This window comes from Molothrus ater, chromosome 11, assembly GCF_012460135.2.
Source record: "Molothrus ater isolate BHLD 08-10-18 breed brown headed cowbird chromosome 11, BPBGC_Mater_1.1, whole genome shotgun sequence".
In the NCBI taxonomy this organism is placed as follows: domain Eukaryota; kingdom Metazoa; phylum Chordata; class Aves; order Passeriformes; family Icteridae; genus Molothrus; species Molothrus ater.
The window spans coordinates 7,555,738-7,578,707 of record NC_050488.2 but is presented as its reverse complement, the minus strand read 5'-3'; the positions used below and the strand labels follow the sequence as shown (position 1 = coordinate 7,578,707).

Sequence of the window (22,970 nt, the reverse complement as noted above, 5' to 3'; positions counted from 1 at the left end):
ATCTGATTAAGAACAAAAACATGAACAAGTAATTAAGCTAGAAAATTATTAATGGTTCAATACATTCTGAGAAGAATGGTAAGGAAGGACATGGAAAAAAACCCAGCATCTGCAAGCAACATCAAAGATATTGCAGCAAAGACCATTGTCCTTAGGTGATGTCAGGAAAAAGTACAAGATGTCACAATAATCTTGGTTTGTCTTCATTATATCAGCTTTGTTCTGCCATGAGTATTCTGAAAGGGTAAACAAGGCTCCCAAGATAACCCTCCCAGAGTGGCACTGCCTCTTCCCACAATACCAATCCCTGGCAATTTCTCGGGGAATTTTGAGATACTCTCATTACCACCAGCACGTTTTAATGCAGTTCAGTCTACAACGAGCATGCACTACATTAGCATATACTGGAGATATTCAGAGGAAAAAGCCAATAGAGAAGTAACTTATCTGAGTTCTGTTGTGGAATTATTAGTTCTTCTGCCTACCCAGCGGGAAACTGTTCAGAATTATGATTGAACGCACACTTTTCAGTGATACAACCAAACCCGAGCATCGTCACTGCTGAGGTAACAATCAGTCAGCACGGGCAGGCCCGGCGGGACAGCGCGTTTGCTGCTCTCACTTTAACCGAGGCTTTCTCCTGGGAACACGCATTGCACGGGTAAGGATCACAATCAAAGGCATTGCACAGGTAAGGATCGCAATTAATTAAAGGTATTACACAGGTAAGGATCACAATTAAAGCCCCGAGCTGCAAGTTCCAACTCGGCTTTCAGCTTCGGGCACTGCGCCCAGCGCTCATCCATACAGAGATATCTCCCGTCAGCGCCGGGACGGAGCGAGGCACGGGCACAGAGCGGGGACACCTGGGGTGTCATCCCCAGCCGCCTTACAGTTCCCAGTGCTCCCACTGAAAGCGTTTTTGCAGCCGAGGGTGGGGAAAACGTTTCTTCCTGCCCCGCTAAGAGCGGGGTGAAAAACTTGCAGCGCTCCGGGAAGGAGCGGGGTGGGGTCGCCTCAGCGCGGGGCTGGGTCTGTCCCGCGCCCCGGAGTTCCGCGGGGGAGCTGCCAGCCCTGTCCCGGTGGCACTGGCGGAGCTGGCAGCCCCGTCCAGGGGAACCTGGCAGCCCTGTCCCGGTGGCACTGGCGGAGCTGCCAGCCCTGTCCCGGGGAACCTGCCAGCCCTGTCCCGGTGGCACTGGCGGAGCTGCCAGCCCTGTCCCGGGGAACCTGGCGGCCCTGTCCCGGTGGCACTGGCGGAGCTGTCAGCCCTGTCCCGGGGGAATCTGGCAGCCCTGTTCCGGGGGAACCTGGCGGAGCTGCCAGCCCCGTCCAGGGGAACCTGGCGGCCCTGTCCCGGTGGCACTGGCGGAGCTGCCAGCCCTGTCCCGGGGGAATCTGGCAGCCCTGTCCCGGTGGCACTGGCGGAGCTGCCAGCCCTGTCCCGGGGGAATCTGGCAGCCCTGTCCCGGTGGCACTGGCGGAGCTGCCAGCCCTGTCCCGGTCAAGCAGCGCAGCCGCCCGGAGACTCCGGCGGGATGGGCGAGGCCGAGGACTTCGCCCGCTGCCCCTCTGGGCGCTTTCCGCTCTTGCACAGCCCGCACAGCGGCCAAAGGGTGCATTCCGGCGGGGAAGTCCCAGCCGTGCTCCTGCCCTGCCTCCCCGCGGACTCTCCCGCCGGGGCCCCCGCGCTCCTGGGACCACCCCGGGCTCCGCCCGCCGGGCTGGGCCGCGGCTCCGAGGGTCGGCGGCAGCCCCCGCACACCAGCGGCCTCCCCGGCCTGGGCTGGGACAGACGCGGCCTGTGGGTGCCCCGTCCTGCAGACAGCACCGGGACAGAGCCATCTCCCTCCTGCTCGGGCGGCCGGGCGGGAGCGGCCGCGGTCCCGGTCCGGGAGCCCCCAGAGCGGGGTCGCGGGCAGCCCGGAGCTCACAGACACGCTTGTGCAGAGGAGGAAGCGGCGAGGTAAGTCGGCTTGAACACTTTCAGCCCTGGAAATGAAACTCACCACGATGTTTTTGAAAGTGAATGAACTTTCTCCGTAGCAGGAATGAAGGGAAAGTTAGTCCAAAACATTCTGCAGCAGATACATTTAAACCTGTTACACTCTCTGGAGCAGGGAAAAACAAACAAAGAAAAAGCAAGATCTGCTTTAGCCCGAAGAGCTCTTCCTCCTGCCCTGCACAGTCAGGCCTGACAGCATTCGGTGGCAACATAAAGGGTTAACATCTTGACAAAGCCCCATTGCTCTGCTACATTATGTGTTGGCTGTGCTGTGAACATCTCTGGGAGAGGGCCATGATTTCCATCTGCCAGAGAGAATATTCTTGTTCCTCCTCTGTCAACAGAACAGGGAGTAAGTGTTTCAGGCACTCTCCTTTTTTGTTTCACTCTCCTTTTGTTTCAGGATCAGTTTAGAAGAAATGGGGTAGGATAGTGCTCATGCAGAGGGACCACTGAAAGAAGAGAGTGGATGTGAATCAATGTGGCAAAAAGAATTGTGCATTAGAACTAGTATTTATTCCATTAAAACTAGTGTTTTAATCTATTCAATCAAAACATGTGTGCTAGAATTATATTAAATCAGACTGACTTAATTTTTGACCTCTGCAGTTCAGAACTCAAAGGCACCAAGGTTTGTGAATCATCTACACACTGACTGCCAAAGTCACTTCACTGTTATGGCCAGGACACTGCTGACTGACTTCACTCCCAGCTCTCTTTGCAAGACAAAAATTCTCTCAGGTGTTGTTCTGCCAGTCCTGTTCCATTTGAAGTAAAACGTCAACAAAATGCAAAGAAAACTACTGCAACATTTAGAAGAGTCGGCCACAAAACTGTACTTCCCTACTGGGACAGAGTGTCTTTTCCAGATTATCAGGTCCCAGGCCCGTATTCTGTCAACCCCCCCCACCAAAGTGGTGCTCCTGGATCAATAAAGTCCTGTGGCCCACCAGTTCTGCAGGTTAAACACAGATATTGCAAAACCATAACCCTCTTTCTCTCAACCAAAACAAGTAAAAACCTCCCTACCTTTGCACCTCTGCTGCTGCATCACAAGAAGCTGGTAAACCTTTTTCTTCAAGAAAGAATCCTTTAATAGACTTCACCTGCAAAAAAAAACTGACACATCCCCATCTCCAGCTGGGAACAATTTCAAGTTTTCCATGTGAGGAGAATCAGCTGTGTGAACTTTAGGCTCAGACATATCCCCAGCATCTTTGTTTTTTTTTTTTCTTTACAGAATGAATTGTTATCCATGGTTGGTTGTTCATTCACAAGTTTTGGGGTTTGTACAGCGCCAAACAAGTTTATTACAAGTTTTCCTAAGGAAAGTTTATTACAAGTTTACAAACAAGTTTATTACAAGTTTTCTTCCTTCAGAGAGTTATGCTTCTTCTAATCTGTTTCCCAAGAGTAAAGGAACATACTTTTGCAAATGAATGTGTATAAAATTGAAATTGTGCACGGAAATTTTTAACATTTAGCAGCAATTTACTCCTAATTTTGTTACAGAGGATTCAATGTATTTCAGGAGAATTCTTGCTTATCTCTCTCAGCTGGGCAGTGCTGGAAGAGATAAGTGTAGTGGACTCTGGATAAGCTGCTGTCTCTAGAATGCAGAACAACAGCTTAGACTGAAGTCATGGGCCAGGGAGAAATATTATTTACAGTTAAAGAACACCCCACTTTACTAATTGTTTAGACCAAATGAAATGGTTTCAGGGGGAGGGAGCAGGAGAAATCCTTCAGGCTGGCCAGTACCTGCAACACACAAAAAAATCTGGCATTGAGTCCCTGTGCCCAAACCAGTGCAGCACAGAGCTAAACCTGTGGTACTTCCAGGGCTCACAGGCTTCACTGAAAGTAAAAAATTTGCCATTCTTACTCAGCCTAAGGAGCTGGTGGTATTAGATTGTAACTGTATTTAGAGTACTCTTGCAGGATCTAGGTTTGGTAGCAAGGCAGAAAGGCACAGATGAACAGATTTTGCCTTTCCCTGTGTTAGGAGACACATGCAAATTCAGCAGTTATCACATTAAGGATAGCTGGAAATGAGTTTTTTACACATTTGTTTTGTGGAGACACTCTCTGGCAGAATGTGCAGTGAGCATACTCATCATTTCCATTGTGAATTGCCTTGTGTGTGTGATATCACTGTCACAGACTCACAGGGGAGTTTTTGAAATTGTTGTTGTTCTTAAATTCTTGCCTCTTAGAGGTGGACAGAGAGAGACTACAAGGAATGCAAAAGTTTCTGCCTCTTCTGGGTTTGGCAAATACTTGAAAATATTCATCTGTCTTAGGAACCAGAAGCAAATCAAAATCAGACTACATATAATTTCGGATAGTACATTTGACTGCTGCATAGACTGACTAAAAGAATAATAAGACTAAATAACAATATTAAATTAATTAATAATAATAATAATAATAATAATAATAATAATAATAATAATAATAATAATGTTTACCTGTTTATTGCCATTGTTGTTAACTTTTTGGGTAGTGCAAATGGGTAAAGCATAGCATTGTCACCTGAAAATGACTGACATTTTAGAGGTAGTAATGCTTACATTTTAATTAGTATCTTTGGGTTTTTTTCCTAGGGTAGACCACTGGATTTTTGTCAGAAATTCAGCAAGAGTGACTATCAGTAAAGATGTCATATTTAATGAAAGGATTTAAATGTCACAGTTCTGTGATGTGCAAAGTAGCAGGAAGCCTGTTTAAAGCACACACGTTAAAGAACACATTCGGCATCAACGAACAATTCAAAATTTCACGTGCATCATCCCAGCTGAGCTCTGAAAAGACAGACTCTTATAATTACATCATCGTGGGGGCTGGCTCAGCAGGCTGTGTGCTGGCCAACAGGCTGACAGAGGACCCGCACAGCACCGTGCTGCTGCTGGAAGCCGGCCCCAAGGACACCCTGCTGGGCAGTACAAGGCTGATGTGGAAGATCCACATGCCTGCTGCCTTAACGTACAACCTGTGTGATGAGAAGTACAACTGGTACTACCACACCACCCCGCAGAGGCACATGGACAGCCGGGTGATGTACTGGCCCCGGGGCAGGGTGTGGGGCGGCTCCTCGTCCCTCAATGCCATGGTCTACATCCGCGGGCACGCCGAGGATTACAACCGCTGGAGCAGGGAGGGGGCTCCGGGCTGGGACTATGAGCACTGCCTGCCCTATTTCAAGAAGGCACAGACACACGAACTGGGGCCGGATCAGTACAGAGGAGGGAATGGCCCCCTGCACGTGTCAAGAGGGAAAACAAACCATCCTCTCCATCAGGCTTTCCTGGAGGCTGCCCAGCAAGCCGGGTATCCCTTCACAGACGACATGAACGGGTACCAGCAGGAAGGCTTTGGCTGGATGGACATGACTATACACAAAGGTAAACCAGAAAGGGTCCTCGAGTAATGTCTATTTCTGACCCAGAAATAATGTTGAAATATGGGCAGATAATCTACACTGAATGCCATTTGAATCTTTAGGTTACTGCCCAGCTATGGCACTCTGTATTTACACCCTATTCATCTCTTGCTTGCTATCAATCTACTGTGCACTTCATTGCAAGTTGCATTGGTAGAAAAGTCCTGATTCACAGTTAATTATGTCATTGTGAAATTTGTTGTGTTAAAATAATATCTTTAATTATTATATCAAATCACATTTGCTTTGAACTCTATAAACTCTATGAAGACTTTCCCTCTGTAGGCATCCTGGTGGTTATTGGCCAAAATCTGAAGCGTACTGAGCATGACTGTTTTGATGTTTAATGTAAATATACATTGTAGGTCAAAGATGGAGCACAGCTAGTGCTTATCTTCGCCCAGCCATATCACGCCCAAATTTCTCAGTTGCAGAGAAGACACTTGTAACAAAAATCTTGTTCCAAGGAACAAAATGCATTGGTATTGAGTATGTGAAAAATGGGCAAAGGAAAAAGGTAAGAGATTTTCAATTTTAAGTATGAGAGGTATGAATCAAAGCTAAATTATATATATTTTTTTTTAAAAAGTCTATTAAAAATGGCACTTTACTGAGCAAAATGTTCTCTTTTTTCTAGAGGTTATGTTGTTTCTTACACTATATGATTCCTTGCCAGTTATTTTGCAGTACATTATATATTCCAGTTGTATTGATTTAGAGATTAACTTCATCATCACATTTCCATCTGCCAGTGCTGAGGGGACAGGCCATAACTTGATGTTCCACAGAGTGTTGTGTAAGACTGGAGCCTATGGTGCAACCATGCCCTGTCCCAGCACATTGACCAGAGTGCTGCAATGGGGATGTTTCTGAAAAACAATTCTGGCAGAGGAAAATCTGTAAAAGCCAGATGCTGAAATCTGAATTGCTCAAGGGATAGATGACAAATCTTGCCTTATGGTTGGCTGTGGAATGAATATGTCTCAGTTTCAGTCCAACTCCCACTGAAAATGTGATTGTGTGGAAGGAAGCTTGAATTGTTATTACAAAATTCTGGATAATGGGCTCATTTTATGCCTCTTTCAATCCATTGAACTTTGTAAGACCCACACCATTCTCACTTCCCTTAACAGCTGATTATGGATTAGTCTGTAACCAGGATATTGCCTAAAAGGGGTTTGTATGCTAATAACTAAGATATTTGGTCAGAAAGGACTATAAAACAATTACAAAATGTAATAATAATATCTAGAGGGAGCTGAGTACAGATCTAGGTGGTTTGAGTTCAATAACCCTTATAAAACTCAGCAGCCAAGTTCTGTGACTGAGCACCTGCCAGAAGTTAAAATGCAGTATAAATAATCTGTTCTTTGATTTTCTAAAGCACAGATCAAATCTGTTGCTTTCTAAGTGGATTGGAAATGATAATCATTTTACCAATATGAAACAAAAGTTGCAGAACCATTAACTGATTTCATAAGCTATTAAATTTCTGCAAAAACAGTACTTCTAATTGCTGTTCTTGTGCCATTATCAAGTTCAATTTTGTTGAAGAAAGTCTTGAAAACCCAATTACACACGATCAAAGACTTTCTGAGTACTGGACCATTTAATTGCAAAATTCTTCAATTGCTATGAATTTTCATACATACTAATATATGCATGACTTCTACATAGTGAATAATATATGTTTATATCATGTATTGTAAAAAATACATCTTCATAGTATTTCCCTTCCTTCTTTCCCCCTCCCCTCCCTCCCCCAGCATCAAAACTGCAGGATTAGTATCTGCTTTTACTTTCTGGAATATTTTATACCTGTCAGGATGGAAGAACTAATAATTTTATTGCATTATGACCGTCAAGATGAAGCAATTGACTACATTAAAATGTTTTTCTTTTTACAGTCTATTTTAGATATAATCTCTTTTACATCAGTCATCAGCAAAATGAAAAGATCATCAAACCTGATTCAAAAGTTATTCAGAATGTATTCACCAGCCAATGACTTGTTATTTGTCTAACACTGAAGTCCTAGAGATCTCCCAGGACTCCAGTAAAAGTAGGAAAGGTAGACTGAACATTCCTGGAGTTTTTAAGTTCAGAATCAAGCAGAAAAGTATATTTCTAATTCGTATTTCATATAAAGGATGAAAATGTTTTAATGTATTATAGACTAACTCAAACAAAAGTGTATCAGTCACTTTTTCCTCTTAGCATGTTAGCTGAGACATTATGAAAAACTGTGTGTGGGCCAGCAGTAACTACAGTGCTGACTTTGCAGGGGGTTTAGACTGAGCAAGCACCATTTGAATGCTGCTCTGGTACCAGTTCTGTGTGTACCATAGAAAATGTAAATAAGTAAAATAAGTTTGTATAACATGCAAAATACAGCTCTAAGTATTGATTCAACAGGCTCTGATACAGTGTTTATTAGTCTTAACATGCTAATCATTGCCCAGAGCAAAGCAGTAACAAATACAAGGTAACAGGACTGGCCATCTGTTGGCCATATTGGATGAATAGTGTCAAAATGCTTTTTATTATTATTACACTTGGATGTTACTGTAGCAACATTTTGCCATCTTTCTGTATAGCTGAGGTGTCACTCAAAAAGGACAAGGTTCAAAGTTAATATGCATTAATCTGTTAAAACTCCAAGTCAAAGGTAGAGGAATAATTTAGCAGCCTGTGTCATGACCAGCTCAGGGCTCAGACCAAACCATTTGATAAAAAAACTGTTAGCAAAACAAAATTCAATCTATGCCTGCTACTATTTTAACAGTAGTGCTTTAGTGAATGGTGGGGGGGAGGACTACCATGAGCTAAGAAATCAAAGCTTAGCCTTGGTTGAATTTAAAAAAAAAAAGCTCTTAAGAATTTTTGAGCTACCATGTCTGTGAATTCCAAATCTTCCTTAGGAGTTCCAGTTTTAATTTATAAAGGGTTACTGAAAATGGCAGAGAAGCTTAGCTGCCTGATCTGAGTGCCACAGGTACTATTCCCTGGCAAGGACAGGAGCTGAATGTTTCTGTGCCATACAGTTTGAATGGATTGTAAAGATGGGAATAAATACAGCAATGATCAAAGCAAAAGCTTGATTACTTCTCTCTGTGGAAAATTCTGGCAAGACAGGAGTACATTGAAATGAGGAAAATGTGAGGGAAGGGTGTCTAATCTGGATCAGAACAGCATATTCAAACAGCAGCCCCTGATGTTGCTTGCATTCAGCTCAGGCTTTATAATGTTAGGGCTTTTGTGCTCATTTCCTTTTAGGTTTTTGCCAATAAGGAAGTTATTTTAAGTGGAGGTGCCATAAATTCTCCCCAGCTGCTTATGTTGTCTGGAGTTGGAAATGCAGATGATCTAAAAAAACTGGGGATCCCTGTTGTTTGCCATCTTCCTGGTAATTTTTTTTCTTTCTTTTGTCTTCCTATGGATGCAACAGAATGACAATTAAATTAAATTAATAGTGAAATAAAATTTTCTTTATGTCAAGTTGTGTAGACTGAAACACATGTTGAAAACATGTTTGTTACAAATCAGTGGAAGATGTATTGATTTTATACAAATCAGTGGAAACATGCAGTGATTTTAGAACTAAGCAACAAACTCCTACTCTTTCTTCACCATATCTGACAATGAAAAATGCCTTTCTGAAGGCAAATTTCTATAGTTAAGCAGCACACTTGTCATTAAGAGTTTTGAATTAGTTTTGATCCACTACACATTGTGTAAACTCCCACTGTCATAAATATTCAAATATAGAAGAAATAACATGAACTTTTCCTTAAAGCTAAGGAAGTTAGCACAGTGTTTAGAACCAGTGGCAATTTTAGAACAACTGATATATCTGCCATTTAAATTTCTATTTTCAGTCCAGTTATGTATGTAACTAGTATTGTTATTCTAGTTATATATGTAACTATTTTCATTCTAGTTCTGTTTATGTAAAACCTTATTCTGACACGAGCAAAAGGCTGATGTGACTCGTGGCCTTGGTCTGTGTCACCACTGCCCTTGTAAGAGCTTGGTTTAGTTCCCACTTAAGATGTTCTCTCCTTGAAACATGGTGGGTAATCTTTCTGTGTGAAATAACATTTTCTTTCCTCTCACTTTCTTCTCCCTCCTTCCCTTCTTTCTACCCCCTGCAGGAGTAGGCCAGAACCTGCAAGATCATTTAGAAGTGTATGTCCAGCAAAAGTGCACCAAACCTATTACTCTATATAGTGCCCAAAAGCCACTGAACATGGTGAGGATTGGTCTCGAATGGCTTTGGAAATTTACAGGTATGAAGCAAAGTCTGCAATCATTCTACCACTGACTGATTTAGAATTATGACAGCCTTTTATCTGTGAGTTTTATAGGCTGGGAGCCTTGATATATAATCTTTTGCATGCTCTGAGAAATAACTGGAATTTGCAAATGGATTTGAACTACTTCTTTTCTTCTGTAGCAGAATATTTCAAAGCTTTTATATCTTAGGTAATGAAGGAGATTATTATTAACATTTCTATATCTAATGCAAATAAAAATTCTACATTTAAAAATCAGTGCTACTAAGAAAAGCTATTGAAAAAAAGATGGAGAAAATATTCTATTTTAAATCAGTGTGATGTCAATAAAAGTATGTTATTGAACTGACTTCTGTATAACTGTCTCAAAAGAATTAGTTTGTTGCTCTGATCAGAATCCTTTTGCCCTGTAAGTAAATGTGAATTGGTTTTCCTTATAATGACACATGAATTTTACAGTACCTCAGTCATAAGTTGTACCTTACAAAGAATCAGTAAATATAATCCTTGATGGCAGTTAAATAGCTTGGTCAAAGTTAATCTCTACATCACTTGCTGAATTTTTTTATTATTTGGCAACTTATTCTGGGTATATGAGGCTTTTTACCATGCAAGTAAATATTGAGGGCCAACCTACAGTTTTAAACAGAAGTGAAAATAATATAAGGCACCTTGCAGGGCTTTCATCTTTCCCTTCAGGGCAGGCACTGCAGATGGCTCTGCCTGTTCCATGTGACTGATGGGATAACTGGAGTGCACATCACAGAATGAGCAGTGCAGGAGCATCAGGATGTGCAGCCAGGTCCCTCCACACCTGTTAGGACCCAAATCTGCTTCTGGAGGTAGAGCCTTGGCCTGCCACTGAGATAACTGTAACATCCCATTCTCAGATCAGTGGGATTTCCAAAGTTATGCATATTTACATTTATCCAGGAATTAAAAGGCAGATGAAAGTGGTGCACAGTGCCTAAACTACAAGCTGCTCATAATGGATTTGCATTCCTTGCAATTAACGCTGTACAAATCAATTATTCATGGTAGTGCATCTACAGGTTAAAAACAAGTAAACTTGTTGCTCTTTGGAGGTATTTTAATGGCATCTTCTCCCTCCTTTACACTCCCTAGGTGAGGGAGCCACTGCCCACCTGGAATCTGGGGGTTTCATCCGGAGTGAACCCGGGGTTCCTCACCCCGACATTCAGTTCCACTTTCTCCCTTCCCAGGTGATTGACCACGGTCGGGTTGCTTCCACTATGGAAGCTTACCAGGTGAGGCAAAGAGAATATTCCAGTAAGACTTTGTAGCCATTAGCAAGGAGGTTTATGCTTCATTATAAATGTTGATAATTTGGCTATATACTGGAAAATATTTTGTTCAGTATAATATGAAATAGACTACTTAACCTCCTTCAGAGGAGAAAACACAGCCTTGTTATTTGATATTGCCACCAAAATTATCTTGGCTTTTATCTCTGGGAAAGAAGGCAAGTATTGAATGAAGTATTCACTCTACTGAAGTGCCCTAGTGCTGTGGGTTAGGACACAATTTTGCAATGGAACAAAACTGTTCCTCTGCAGTTGAGACAAAGGTTTAAGTGAAAATGTATAGAAACACTCATTTATTCACTGGCAAAATCCAAGCCCCTTTTTAGACTATCATCTTAATCCAACACTCTGAGTATTAATTCTGGGGAACTGTCACTGAATATACATGTTTTTCCTCACTAATCTCCTTCCTTCAGAGACAAAATAGTTTGATCCAGTTGCTGATTATATTAGAGAGCTCTGATGCTACTAAATTGGAATGGTTGTATTTTAAATGAAAAGAACAGCTGTGAGTTGATGTGACAGGCATATTTTCTCCCTGTAATGGAACTATATATTTGCAAAATAATTATATAAAATGGAAAAATGCTCAATGGTATTTTCCACTATATATTTGCTGAATTTGTAAAGTCTGTCTAAATTAAAAAAAAAAAACAAAAAAAAAAAAAAACACAAAACCAAAAAGCAATGCTGAATTTGGAAGTACTGGAAGTAGACCTGATGGGTTGTGTTGGGTGTTGCAGGTCCACGTGGGACCCATGAGGAGCACAAGTGTGGGATGGCTGAAGCTCAAGAGTTCAGACCCAAACGACCACCCCATCATTGAGCCCAACTACCTGTCAACAGGTAATTGCAGCCTCTCCTTGCTCTCTCAGATTATTTCCTGCCTGTTTCAGGAGCTGATTTTTGTACCTACTCAACACCAGTTCAGAAGTGCTGGTTGGTACATTATTACTTATTTCCATTTATAAAAGTTAACTAGTATGAAAAGAGCTGATTTTACAAAGCACTGTGCAAGCTAGAAGGAATTTCCTGTTGGGGATGAAGTCAGAATTCTCAGAATCTGCTGTGTCTTGCTGTTTGTTTCATCACCCTCTCTGCTTGTGAAGGAATTAATGTATTTTGCTCCTTTGTGCTGAGAGTATTTTCCTTTTCCTAGATAGTGGGCACAGCAAGATAAAGTGCAATTCCTCATAGTTCATATCTTCCATTTTGGGCTAGTGCAATATAAGCAACAGTTTTGTTCACAGTGAATGTAAATATCTGTGACTTTAAAAAATATTCTTCTTTATCATGGCTTTCAGCAACAAGTGAGGGACTTTCCTTCCAGCATTTTTTTTCACAATGCTGCTTTTTTCTGTTTTGCATTCTGTGTATACTGTTAAATTAAATGAGTACTTACAATTTTCTCATTTTCTCTCTCTACAGAAAGAGATATTTGGGAATTCCGCCAGTGTGTCAAGTTGACCAGAGAGATCTTTGCTCAGAAAGCTTTTGAAAAATTTCGCGGGCCTGAAATTCAACCAGGAAATCACGTTCAGTCTGACAAAGACATAGATGCTTTCGTAAGGCAGAAGGCTGACAGTGCTTATCATCCTTCCTGCACCTGTAAAATGGGTCAGCCTTCAGACAGCACTGCTGTAGTGGATCCCCAAACAAAAGTGATTGGTGTTGAAAATTTGAGAGTAGTTGATGCTTCAATAATGCCCAGTGTTGTGACTGGAAACTTGAATGCCCCAACTATCATGATAGCAGAGAAAGCTGCAGATATAATTAAGGGCCTGCCGTCACTTCAGGAGAAGAATGTTCCTGTATATAAGCCCAAGACCTTGGAAACACAGAGATAAATTAATATTCTCATCCTTTCATATCATTTGCTATTTAGGCTTTCATCCACATGTTGGTATCTCATACTGAATATGCCAGCATGATAAATATCATGCAAAACAACATATCCTATTAAAATAGCTATTAATGTTAATATTTTTTTTGTATTAGACTACCTACTGGTCTTTTTTAATCAGCTGGCCTAAGTTCCTTTTTTAGAATCATACAATATGCTGAGTTTCATGGGACCAATCAGGATCATTAAGTCCAACTCCTGGCCCTGTGCAGAACACTCCAAAAATCACAAATTTAGTTAAATATGACATTTTGTGGTAAATTAAAATTTTCTGTTGAAAATAAGCTGTTTCTAAATGCCAACAGCCAGAAATGCCATGTGACTGCATGAGGAATGGAAGAGATTACTGTGGGCCGTTCTGAAAATGATTATGTTATTTGAAGAATTTTAACTGCTATGAGGATTTTACCCAGGAAAACAGCTAGTCAGTAATCACCACATCCTGCAGAGAATTGTCAAGCAAATGTAAGCACTTATGCAATTTCAAATTCAAGAGCTGAATTCGTTTGTATCAGAATTCTTAGGAAAGGGAGGAATCTGCATGTGCTCAGAGTTTGTCAAACATGACAAACATTTCCTTTATGAAGGGAATGCACGGTTTACAAATCCCACTCAAATTTAGATTTCACTGAGCTCATCAGCCTCTAACTGTAGAGCATTCAGGGAGAAGACATACAGTGTATTTATCAGAACTTATTTTTCTAAAAATGCAGAGCTGGAGTTGAAATTTATAAAAATCTACTGGGAAAATGATATTCCTCTTTGTTTTGATTTCGATTTTTTTTTAATAAAGCACTTAGTAGAATTCTGCTCACAATTTAAGCTGATGTAGTTTTACCACTCTAGCAGTCAGAGATCTGCACTTTGTATAACATCCTTAAAGTGATTGGTCTTTGCTCAGATGATTGTTTGCAAAAGATATTTATCAGTAAATATTCTGAATGGTGCCTTGATATCACTCAAATTTTATTTAGAAAAATTACAACCAAACTATATTTAAAATGAAATGTTACTCAAAATAACTGTATAAGGTCAGTTATTGATGATATGAGGTCTTTTTAAATTAGAAGCAAATATCTTATTCAGTGAACCAATGCTATATTCTAGTTAGGATTTAAATCTATGCTTTTTTAATTTTCAGATGTGTAAGGTAAGATACTTGAGCTTTCATGGCTGTTTTTGGTGTCAAACTAACTTTCAGGTATTGATTAAAAAAAAAACCTAAAGAAACTGAACTCACTGAAGGAAATTTATTCCATTGATTATTTTGTATTTATTAATTATTCCAAAGTAACTTCTCACTAAGCAGATGTCAAATCATAAAGTCAAATTTTCTGTAGCCTAAGATTGCTCAGGACTTGTGGCAAAGAGAATAAACATCTTTTCAGCAAAAATTGGAATTTTACACAATTTTAACAGACTGTAGAAAACCTTGCTGAGTCAGATGTTGGCTGGAAGGACAACTGCAGATGTTTAAGGCAGATACTTGTACCTGCTGCTGCTCTCTAAGGCACTGACTGGAAGCTCTGCTGAAGGAAAGGACTTAATTCCTTAGAGCATCTGCATAAACACGAACAAAACCACTGAAGATGGAAGATAACAGCAGTGAACTCTGCTCCAAAGGGAGACAGGTAAACCCTTTCTATGTATGTGATGCATTCTTTTGAAATGAGGGGAAGAACAAGAATATTTCACATCACAGGTGATTGATTAGCTGAGTTAAGGAGACAATTCCTCTGGTGAACTCTTTGAGAAAAGCATGGACTGGGTATTGTGTACCTCCTCATGGCAAATAATTCTTTTTCAGCACTTATGCTTGTGAGATTTTTCTTTAAGGGTATTCAGTGAGCTCTAGTGTCATTTGGAATACAATAAGGATATTTGAAGTTATATATACTGGTAAGACTTACCACAGTCCTGTGCAGTTGAGAAGGGAGGCAGTTTGGCAAGGTGAGACACTGAAGTTCCTGCATTTGCAGATTTACAATGTGGGTTTCCACTCCAGGCATGCAAGATGGGAATTGTTATTATGCAACTTCAGAGGATTAACTGGCCACTGGCTTACATAATTTACCACTGAACATGCACAGACCTCTCTGCTGTTATGCCAAGCTCTAAAACAAGGAGTAAACGGCAAGGTTAGGTATTCATGTGTCTTATGCTCATTGCTGCACTGAGAAATCAGATAATCAGGCATTTCTTCTGAAACATCATCATCTTTTCTTGCAGTTCTAACCATCCACAGACACCTTGCAGATTCCTCTCTTTCTAAACACTTGAACATCTTCATTGCTGTGAGCTGCAGCTGCTTTACTAATTCCAGCTTCACTGCTATCGAGCACCGAGGCTCCCTCATGAGATTCCTGTGATGCAGTGCTGGAGGGTTTGTTGCCCTGGGGAAATCTTAAGTAGCATCAATTTACCATTAATTTGTCCTGTGTTGTACCTGGCTGCTGTTATTTAATTCCTGTTAAAAATTTTTGTGACTTCCAGCAGAGTCAAGTCTGCCAAAGGGTTCTTAGAATGGGTCTAGGTTATTCTGATATATCCTGTGGAGCACTGGCAGACTCACAGCTGCAATTAATCATCCTTTACATCTTACTGGACTGCAGAACACAGGTTGTAATTCCACAGTTTTACCTATTTAACAAAATAATACAGTGTGATTATTCCCAATTCTACCCAGATATAAATTCTATAAATATGCAGATAACATATTATATGTTCAAAACCAGTTAACTGTAAAAGCTGTTTAATTCAAGAATTACTAGACCTGCCAGCATGCTTGGACCAGCAATGGTACTGCAAGAGAGAACACCAGCATCTCCTTGGAAATGGCTTGCTGCAGATGCTCCATGCAGTTGGAGGTCTCTGGCTGGGGACAATGAGATTAAGAAGGAAAAGTGACCAAAAACATTTCTTTTGCACACACATTTCAGCTCAAGTTTTTTCAGTATGAGAAGTGATTTTAAAAGCAACACAATATAGCAGTTTTTGTAAAATTGCATGGTATTCAATTTATGTAAGATTTTGTACACCACAACCTTAAAATCCTTGCCAAGTGCCCACTGTCAATTAGTCTGCAACCAAATTAGGCAGGTATAGGAACACGGGAAAAGTGGGCTTGTAATATGCATTTTCTATAAAATAAATGTAAAAATGGATTTTGAGAAATAACAAAAGCATAAATATATTAAATTATAGAAAGTATAGATATATCATATATAATTAAATAATAATAAAAGTAATTAAATACCTTTTATATTATAGTTAAAATGAAGAGGGAGAACACAAGCATATCTTATTACATTATTACAATTTTTAGTCTTAATTCTTCTGTCAGCCAAGCTCCCAAAAAAAGACTCTGTTCAAATATGAATATATGTTATAGATTCCTTTTTTCAGTGAATTTTCTTCACTGTGGAATACTTACCAGTCTTTAATTCTTTACTAGTATTTTCTCTCATTAAATACATATATAAACAAATTTGGACTTTCATAAATGATGATTTAATTGTTGAGAGAACTTCTAGGTTTTTTGTACTACTTACTATGATTGGTAGTATTCTAAGGGTGCCAATTACCATGTAATTATGCATATATTGATTACTTGTTACCACATATTTCTGTAGTAAAAGCAAACAAGTATTCTTTTCATCTTATACAAATGTTCTCCCCTAAGCCAATAGCTACATCAAATATGGTCTGCAACTAAATTTCCTTCATTGTTTATTTTTGCAAACACTTCTCTCATAAAATTTCTTATCTACCTTAAAGAGTCTCTCATCACACTATTAAAGGCTGAGGACTAAAAGCATGAAAATACAGTGAGGTCAGCATATGGTTTTCTGTCTCTTTGGAGAAAGCACTCATTAAAAATCCTGTCACTCTGCTCAATCTGCCAAACCTGATGTGCTATCAAATGTCCATGCTGGATAAAATACAATTCTGAGATTGTTTTCCTCCTTTTTTTTTAAATTCTAACATCAGTTGCCTTGAAGGTGGTTATAAGAAGTGGCTTTACCACAGAAGGTAGAACATTGAAATCTACTCATTGTTACTTCACAGGGATAGCTCCATTTTGGCCTCCCAGATTTTGTTTTTGTGAGCTGGAAAAGTGTAACAAAGTGAATATTGCTGGGTAACCTGCCCAAGAGCTTCCCAATACAGCATGGAAAGTTTATTTAGATGTTTCGGGGTATTTTAGTCAAATTTTCCAAATCATTTCCATAGGTCTTTCTCTGGAGAAGTAGTAATCCCTTTTGCACATGAATACTCTGATTGTTTTATTTCTTTGTGGTTAACAGCAACCATTCATAAAAGACTTGAATGATGTGACACTGCAGACTGATACTCCATTCTACACATTTACTCCCATTCTTATAACATGGCAAATTGAATTTAACCTTTGGAACTTCTTGGTGAAAAAATATTAGTAAAAGGACTCCCAGGTATAATAAAATTATTACACAGTTTTATTTTGAAGAACATTTTGCATTTGTTTTAATACAAAATGATGTAGGTCAAGAAATAATTTACAAACCTTTAAGTTCTTATCCTGGCATTTGAAATAAGAACAATTTCAGAGGAAGTCTGTAAGCTATTCATAGGAAACTGTCATTATGTACAAAATGTTTATTGACATGTTTTAAACATCACATTTGTAAAAATGTGAACTGGATTGCTATCTAGCATAGGAACTACAGGTAAAACCTGATAAGATAACTTGTCAGAACAAGTCATTGTTATCCAGTGCTAACAAAATAGACAGTAGCTTTCAGGGTGTTTTAATTATCCTCCAAGGTCATTTCAGCCTCAAAGACATTTCAGGGTTTTACTGCATTGTGAACAATATTGAAGCCCTCTCTTGATTGCATAAAAATAAATCTTTGAAATAGTACACATAGAACAACAGAAAGGTAGAGGCAATAAAATAATATATTTTTCATATCAAGGTTTTTGGTTCTGTGTAGAATCATACTATCACATTTCTTCTCTTTCCAAGCAGAGAAAATAGTACTGAAGTAAAGCATTTTCATTTACCTGTGAAGTATTTTCTGCCTCAGATAATTTCTGTGTCAATTTAGGTTATTTGTCAAAACTTGTTGTCTCATGACCAGGAACACCCTGGCATGAACTTGCCAAGGTTTTTGGGTTTTTTGCATCAGGTTATTACAAAAATAAAATTAGAGCTTACTTTTCAGTCAAAAAAAAAAAAAAAGGGAAATTACTTTAAATTTTTAACCTTTCCCAGTATAAGACTGAGTAGTCAATGGTGCATCCCTTTTGCAGAGAGATTCTTTTGACTTAATTATTTTTAAAAAATCTGATCTGTTGCCAAGTTCACACTTGACACTTTATCCCAAAAAGAGATTTACACTGAGAGGTGGCTCTATTTAAATATTTATGCTATAGATCTATATATTCCAAGTAAAAATACTTCTATCTAGAATTCTGTGGAGAGTTACAATAATTAGGGTCCATAAATATTGCTGCAGTTCAATTACGGTACAATAATTACAAAATATAGAACATCTCTTTACAAATACAAATCATTGTATATTACAATTAATTTACAATATTTTCTACTATATAATTTTTAGCAAACTATCTTATCTAATTCTACTATAACCTGGTTGCAAGTGCATTAGTAAGAATGCAATTATTCCAGTATATTTTGCCCTTAACATGATAGTCAGAAAACAGACCATCTGAATGATATTTTCCTATGTAAACTGATGTTACATATGACGGATTATTCTTTATATAACTTCTTTTTCCAACAATCTCTAACAGGTAGAGCATGACAAATCATATTTTAGAAGAGCATTAAGAAAAGAAATTAGGAGGCAAGTTTGAAAACAATGTTAGAATGGATATGCAATGGTAGCTGATATGCTTTGAGCACTGAGGTAATGACATTATTGGTTGTCATCACTCATCTCATGTTGCTGTTTCCCACACAATCCTGTGCCAGACCTATAGAGACATTGTCACTGAAAAAATCCTGCTCTACTAGGAAGGACAGCAGCACAAGGTTGAAAGACAGGCAAGATATTACACCTCAGAATCCTGCTCTAGCCCTCAAAAAACTGATTGTCACAATCTGCTTGGTTTCAAAAGAACCTCATTCCTACAGAGGAACTGAAGATTCCATGGGAGGAGACTTGACCTTACTGCAGCTCTGTTCACATTTCGGCAACCTGGAGATAATAAATTTATTAGTTATGGCTTCCTTGAGGTGCGACATCACTCGTACAAAACTTGGATTGGTTATTCACTCCAGCTAGTGCCTAGCATCTTGAAACTATGAGGCACTTTTTCTGTTATTAGAACATTTTCCTTGCTAAATACTATAAGCTTGTAATGCATATCATTTCATCAGCTAAGTCTTCTTCGTATCGTCCCGTTTCTGGCTCTTCGTCGCTGTAGCCAGGACCAAAATCTTGAAGTTCATAATCTTGTCTGCTTAGAATTGGAAACATATCCCCGTTGGTCCCATTGCTGATATTCCCATTGAGAAGGTTACTTGCTGCACTCTCCATCTCATCAATAGTCATGTCACATGCATCAGCAATCTCGTGTTTTGTAGCCGAAACAAACTTAGGGTCCTTTGCATACCTTCCTAGGCCTTCAGATATAAGTACCTGGCAGAGGGAAGGGGGAGAGTGAGAATTTCAGTGGAATTACAGAACAACAGACAGATCATAGCATTGCTCATTGATGAAAGCACTAGAAACCCCATGCTGAATCACTGGAGCAACCCCCAGCCAAACTCTACAGGTAAATAACAATGAAATAAACAATGAAAAGACTCCAAAGAACACCATGATGTGTGATAATGTAAATGGTGCTGCCGTACATCTGGCACTTCTCCTTAGAGATCTGGCAGTAGTCTTTGCTGAACATCAGTCATCATGCTGATACACTAAAGACAACAGTTAATATATCTCAGATGGTGCAGTTAGAACAGTTGTCTGAAATACAGAATTTTGTATGTTCTTGGTACTTTAGAGTACATGGAAAAAAGATGTTGAATTCCCATTTGCAAAAACATAACAAAATGTGTTATAGCTCCCAGCAATGGAAAGGAAGTGATGGATGGAAGCTACAACATTAACTATGATTAAGAAATGCTGTACACACTTTATCTTCAAATCTTTTTTAATATAAAAGGGAATTCTTAGCATTCTTTAGTGAATCTACAAATCAATCCTTGCAGTTGTTATTCTCCTCTCTGCATTTAGTACACTGATTCATGGAGGTTTTGATCTTTTATTCAGATTACTGCAAAAATGGGGATTTATTTCCACAGAAACAACAGAGAGAACAGGCATATGCACAATCTCTTCCTTATTGCCATTGTGGAAGGACACTTCAGAACTGATGCCCATCTAAAAAACTTAAATTTCAAAATTCTAAAGTATCTTTAGTTCTCTGATTAATCTCTCACTAATGTGAAGATCTGGAGTCATGGCAGTTATGAATAAATTCCCCTCTTTAACTAAAACCACTTTGTGGCTATAAAACTAAAAATCCATTTTCATAGCGTTGATGTGAACTTGATGCCTTGTGAAGGCTGACCTAGAACAGAGACTAGACAGAGCTAAAGAATGAAGTAGATATTTATTCAAAGACTGCAATGGATCCACCTTGGGCAACACCAGAGCCCAGCCAGGGCTACACCCAAGATGAACCCAAAATGGACAACCGGTAAAGGGGTCTCACACTTTTATAAGTTTTGGTCCATTTGCATATTGAAATTAATTATCCAATTATGGGTTTGGTTATGAAGTCCCATCCTTCTTGTTTTTCTCTCTTCAGTCCATGTTGTTTATGCTCTTGGCCCTGAGATATGGGCCACTTGTCCTTGGTTCCCAGCTAGAGAAGGAATGTTTTGTTTCCCTATTCTGTGAAGAGACTATCTCCTAATATGAAGCTCAGAAGTACACACTAAAGCAGTACAGAATCTAAAAACTATAAAAGCTAAAACCTGAGGCATCAAACATAATTCTGTGCTTTGCAGAGTTAACCCAAAACCTCCCAGAGGCACTCTTGGCTGGCTCAGAGGCCGTGCAGCACTCACCGCCTCCACCAGGCTGTCGGCGCTCCTCTGCTTGTCGCTGTGTTTGTGCCGCAGGTCATTGGGCACAGGTCAGGCTGGCTGGGGTGAACGTCCTGTAGGAGATGTCGGGGTCATCTGTGTACCAGGAGCTCCTGTGCAGGGAGGGCAGGCTGCCATTCATGTGCTCTGTGGAGTCAGCCCTGTCCACCTGGATCAGAGGGGTGTAATAGGGGGAACGCTCCCTGTTGGGAGGTGTGGCGGGTGGGGTGGCCCAGGAGCGCGTTGAGCGACTCGGGGAGTGTTTATGAGCTTTGCTGGAATCCAGACCTGCCACAGCCATCACCTGGCAAAGGGAAGCATTTTAGAAGTTAGTGATTTCAGATGCTCAGTCATACTCATTTCTCACTTCAGCAGTTAGCTCAAACCAATTTCTCAGGCAGCAGCTAGGCAAAGTCAACATCTTCTGATGTGTAATAGAGGAACAGGACTGAAATTGGTAAATTGAATCAACAAAATGGTATTTTTTCCATTTTACTCATATCACAAAATCTTTTTGAATATGTTAATATATTAAATAAATATATATTAATAAATAAATATATATTAATATATTAAAGAAAACAAAATAAAGAAATATTCCTTCTGTCCAGGACAGGATAGGAAGCTGTCAGCATTTTCCAAGCTGGGCACAGAGCCTCAGAAAGTGTCTGAGTTGTACTTGCAAATTGTCACAAATGGAATTGAGATAGGCAAACATTAATAGACAGCTGCTGTATTATGCAGTCCTGGTCAAACTTTAGGGCATGAGCACTTTGTGAGCACTCGGAGTCCAAGGGGCAGGCTACTCATTCTGTGTTTTGTACAAGGTAGATGTTTGAGAAGCCTTGGGTCTAGCAATGAATACACCAGTGCTGCTTCAAACAACAGTGAAAGTCAGGAGTGAAATGTAGAGGCTGGAAAGATTTAATTCACTGTTGGTTAAGGAAGAGTTTGGGTTTACCTGCTGTTGCATTAAGTGAAGGGGCAAAGCCGTGCGATGGTGAAAATTAGGAGAGAGCGGGATGTCGTCTTGGCTACTTTGTCGGCGGAGGCATTCGAAGTTAAAGGAAGATCGTCTGTGTGCTACAGGGAAACCATAATTCATTAGAAAAACAAAGTATTTTTCCTCAAAGTCTATTATTTCCAGAATTCCAGGGTGAGTGAGCTGTGATACAAATTAAAACAGATCCTCCAGTAAGAAAGAAGTTGTGCTAATAGAAGCAAGTGGCAGGTTATAAGATAAAGGACAGATTAACCACATAAGCAAAAGCAGTCTAAGGTGGAAATCATAGAAGGAACCTAACATGATAGAACTGGAAGCATCTGTTTCAGGAAACAAGCAGCTGACTGCCTCACACTGATGCAGCTGACTGGCTCAGACTCTCAACTGCAGAGTTTTGCCATAACCTGCTGTGACTTTCTTCTTCCCTCCCCATGGCTTCAAGCTCTCCATTCTAATAAACCAGATTTCCCAAAGGAAATATGAAATCTGCAGTTCCTTGGAAGCAATATGCAATATGTAAAACCATATCCAAGTCAACTCAGGTTGTCAATTCCTGATGGTTATTCTGTTGCTTAGCACAGCAATCATCCACGGTCTCTGCTGTTATGTGCACATTCATGATAGAAAAAAAAGTAGAAATTTGAACTGAATCAAGATGTTTGGCTAATGTGGAGATGTTTCAGCTGACCTTGTTGAAAGCCTGCAGAATGATGGGAAGCACGTGGATATCATTCCCCTCTGCCAGCTTCAATGCTCAGCGAGCCTGGATGCTGAACTGCAGCTGGAATCTAGATCCAGTCTCACAGCTGTAAGCACTGGAGTGGGACACTGGGGAGAACATGGCTGTACCAAATGCCATGGAGTTATGGCACCCCACAGTTAGTATCAGACAC

At 40.0% G+C, this 22,970-nt stretch overlaps 2 protein-coding genes across 2 annotated transcripts in view; one reads left to right on the top strand and one right to left on the bottom strand.

Annotated features, from left to right (window-relative positions):
- Positions 1 to 1,886: 1,886 nt before the first annotated feature.
- On the top strand, positions 1,887 to 14,205 carry CHDH (choline dehydrogenase). Its single transcript, XM_036391020.2, has 8 exons — positions 1,887 to 1,966; positions 4,612 to 5,409; positions 5,813 to 5,964; positions 8,724 to 8,853; positions 9,602 to 9,736; positions 10,868 to 11,010; positions 11,811 to 11,913; positions 12,496 to 14,205. The coding sequence occupies exons 2-8, from the start codon at positions 4,665 to 4,667 to the stop codon at positions 12,912 to 12,914; spliced, it is 1,827 nt and encodes a 608-aa protein (XP_036246913.1). The 5' UTR covers positions 1,887 to 1,966; positions 4,612 to 4,664; the 3' UTR covers positions 12,915 to 14,205.
- A 3,217-nt stretch (positions 14,206 to 17,422) lies between these two features.
- Positions 17,423 to 22,970, bottom strand: part of CACNA1D (calcium voltage-gated channel subunit alpha1 D) — a 168,669-nt gene continuing 163,121 nt past the window's right edge. Inside the window, 4 exon segments of the mRNA XM_036391279.2 lie at positions 17,423 to 19,617; positions 21,057 to 21,122; positions 21,124 to 21,378; positions 22,036 to 22,157. Coding sequence (XP_036247172.1) covers positions 19,324 to 19,617; positions 21,057 to 21,122; positions 21,124 to 21,378; positions 22,036 to 22,157 — 737 coding nt within the window. The 3' untranslated portion in view covers positions 17,423 to 19,323.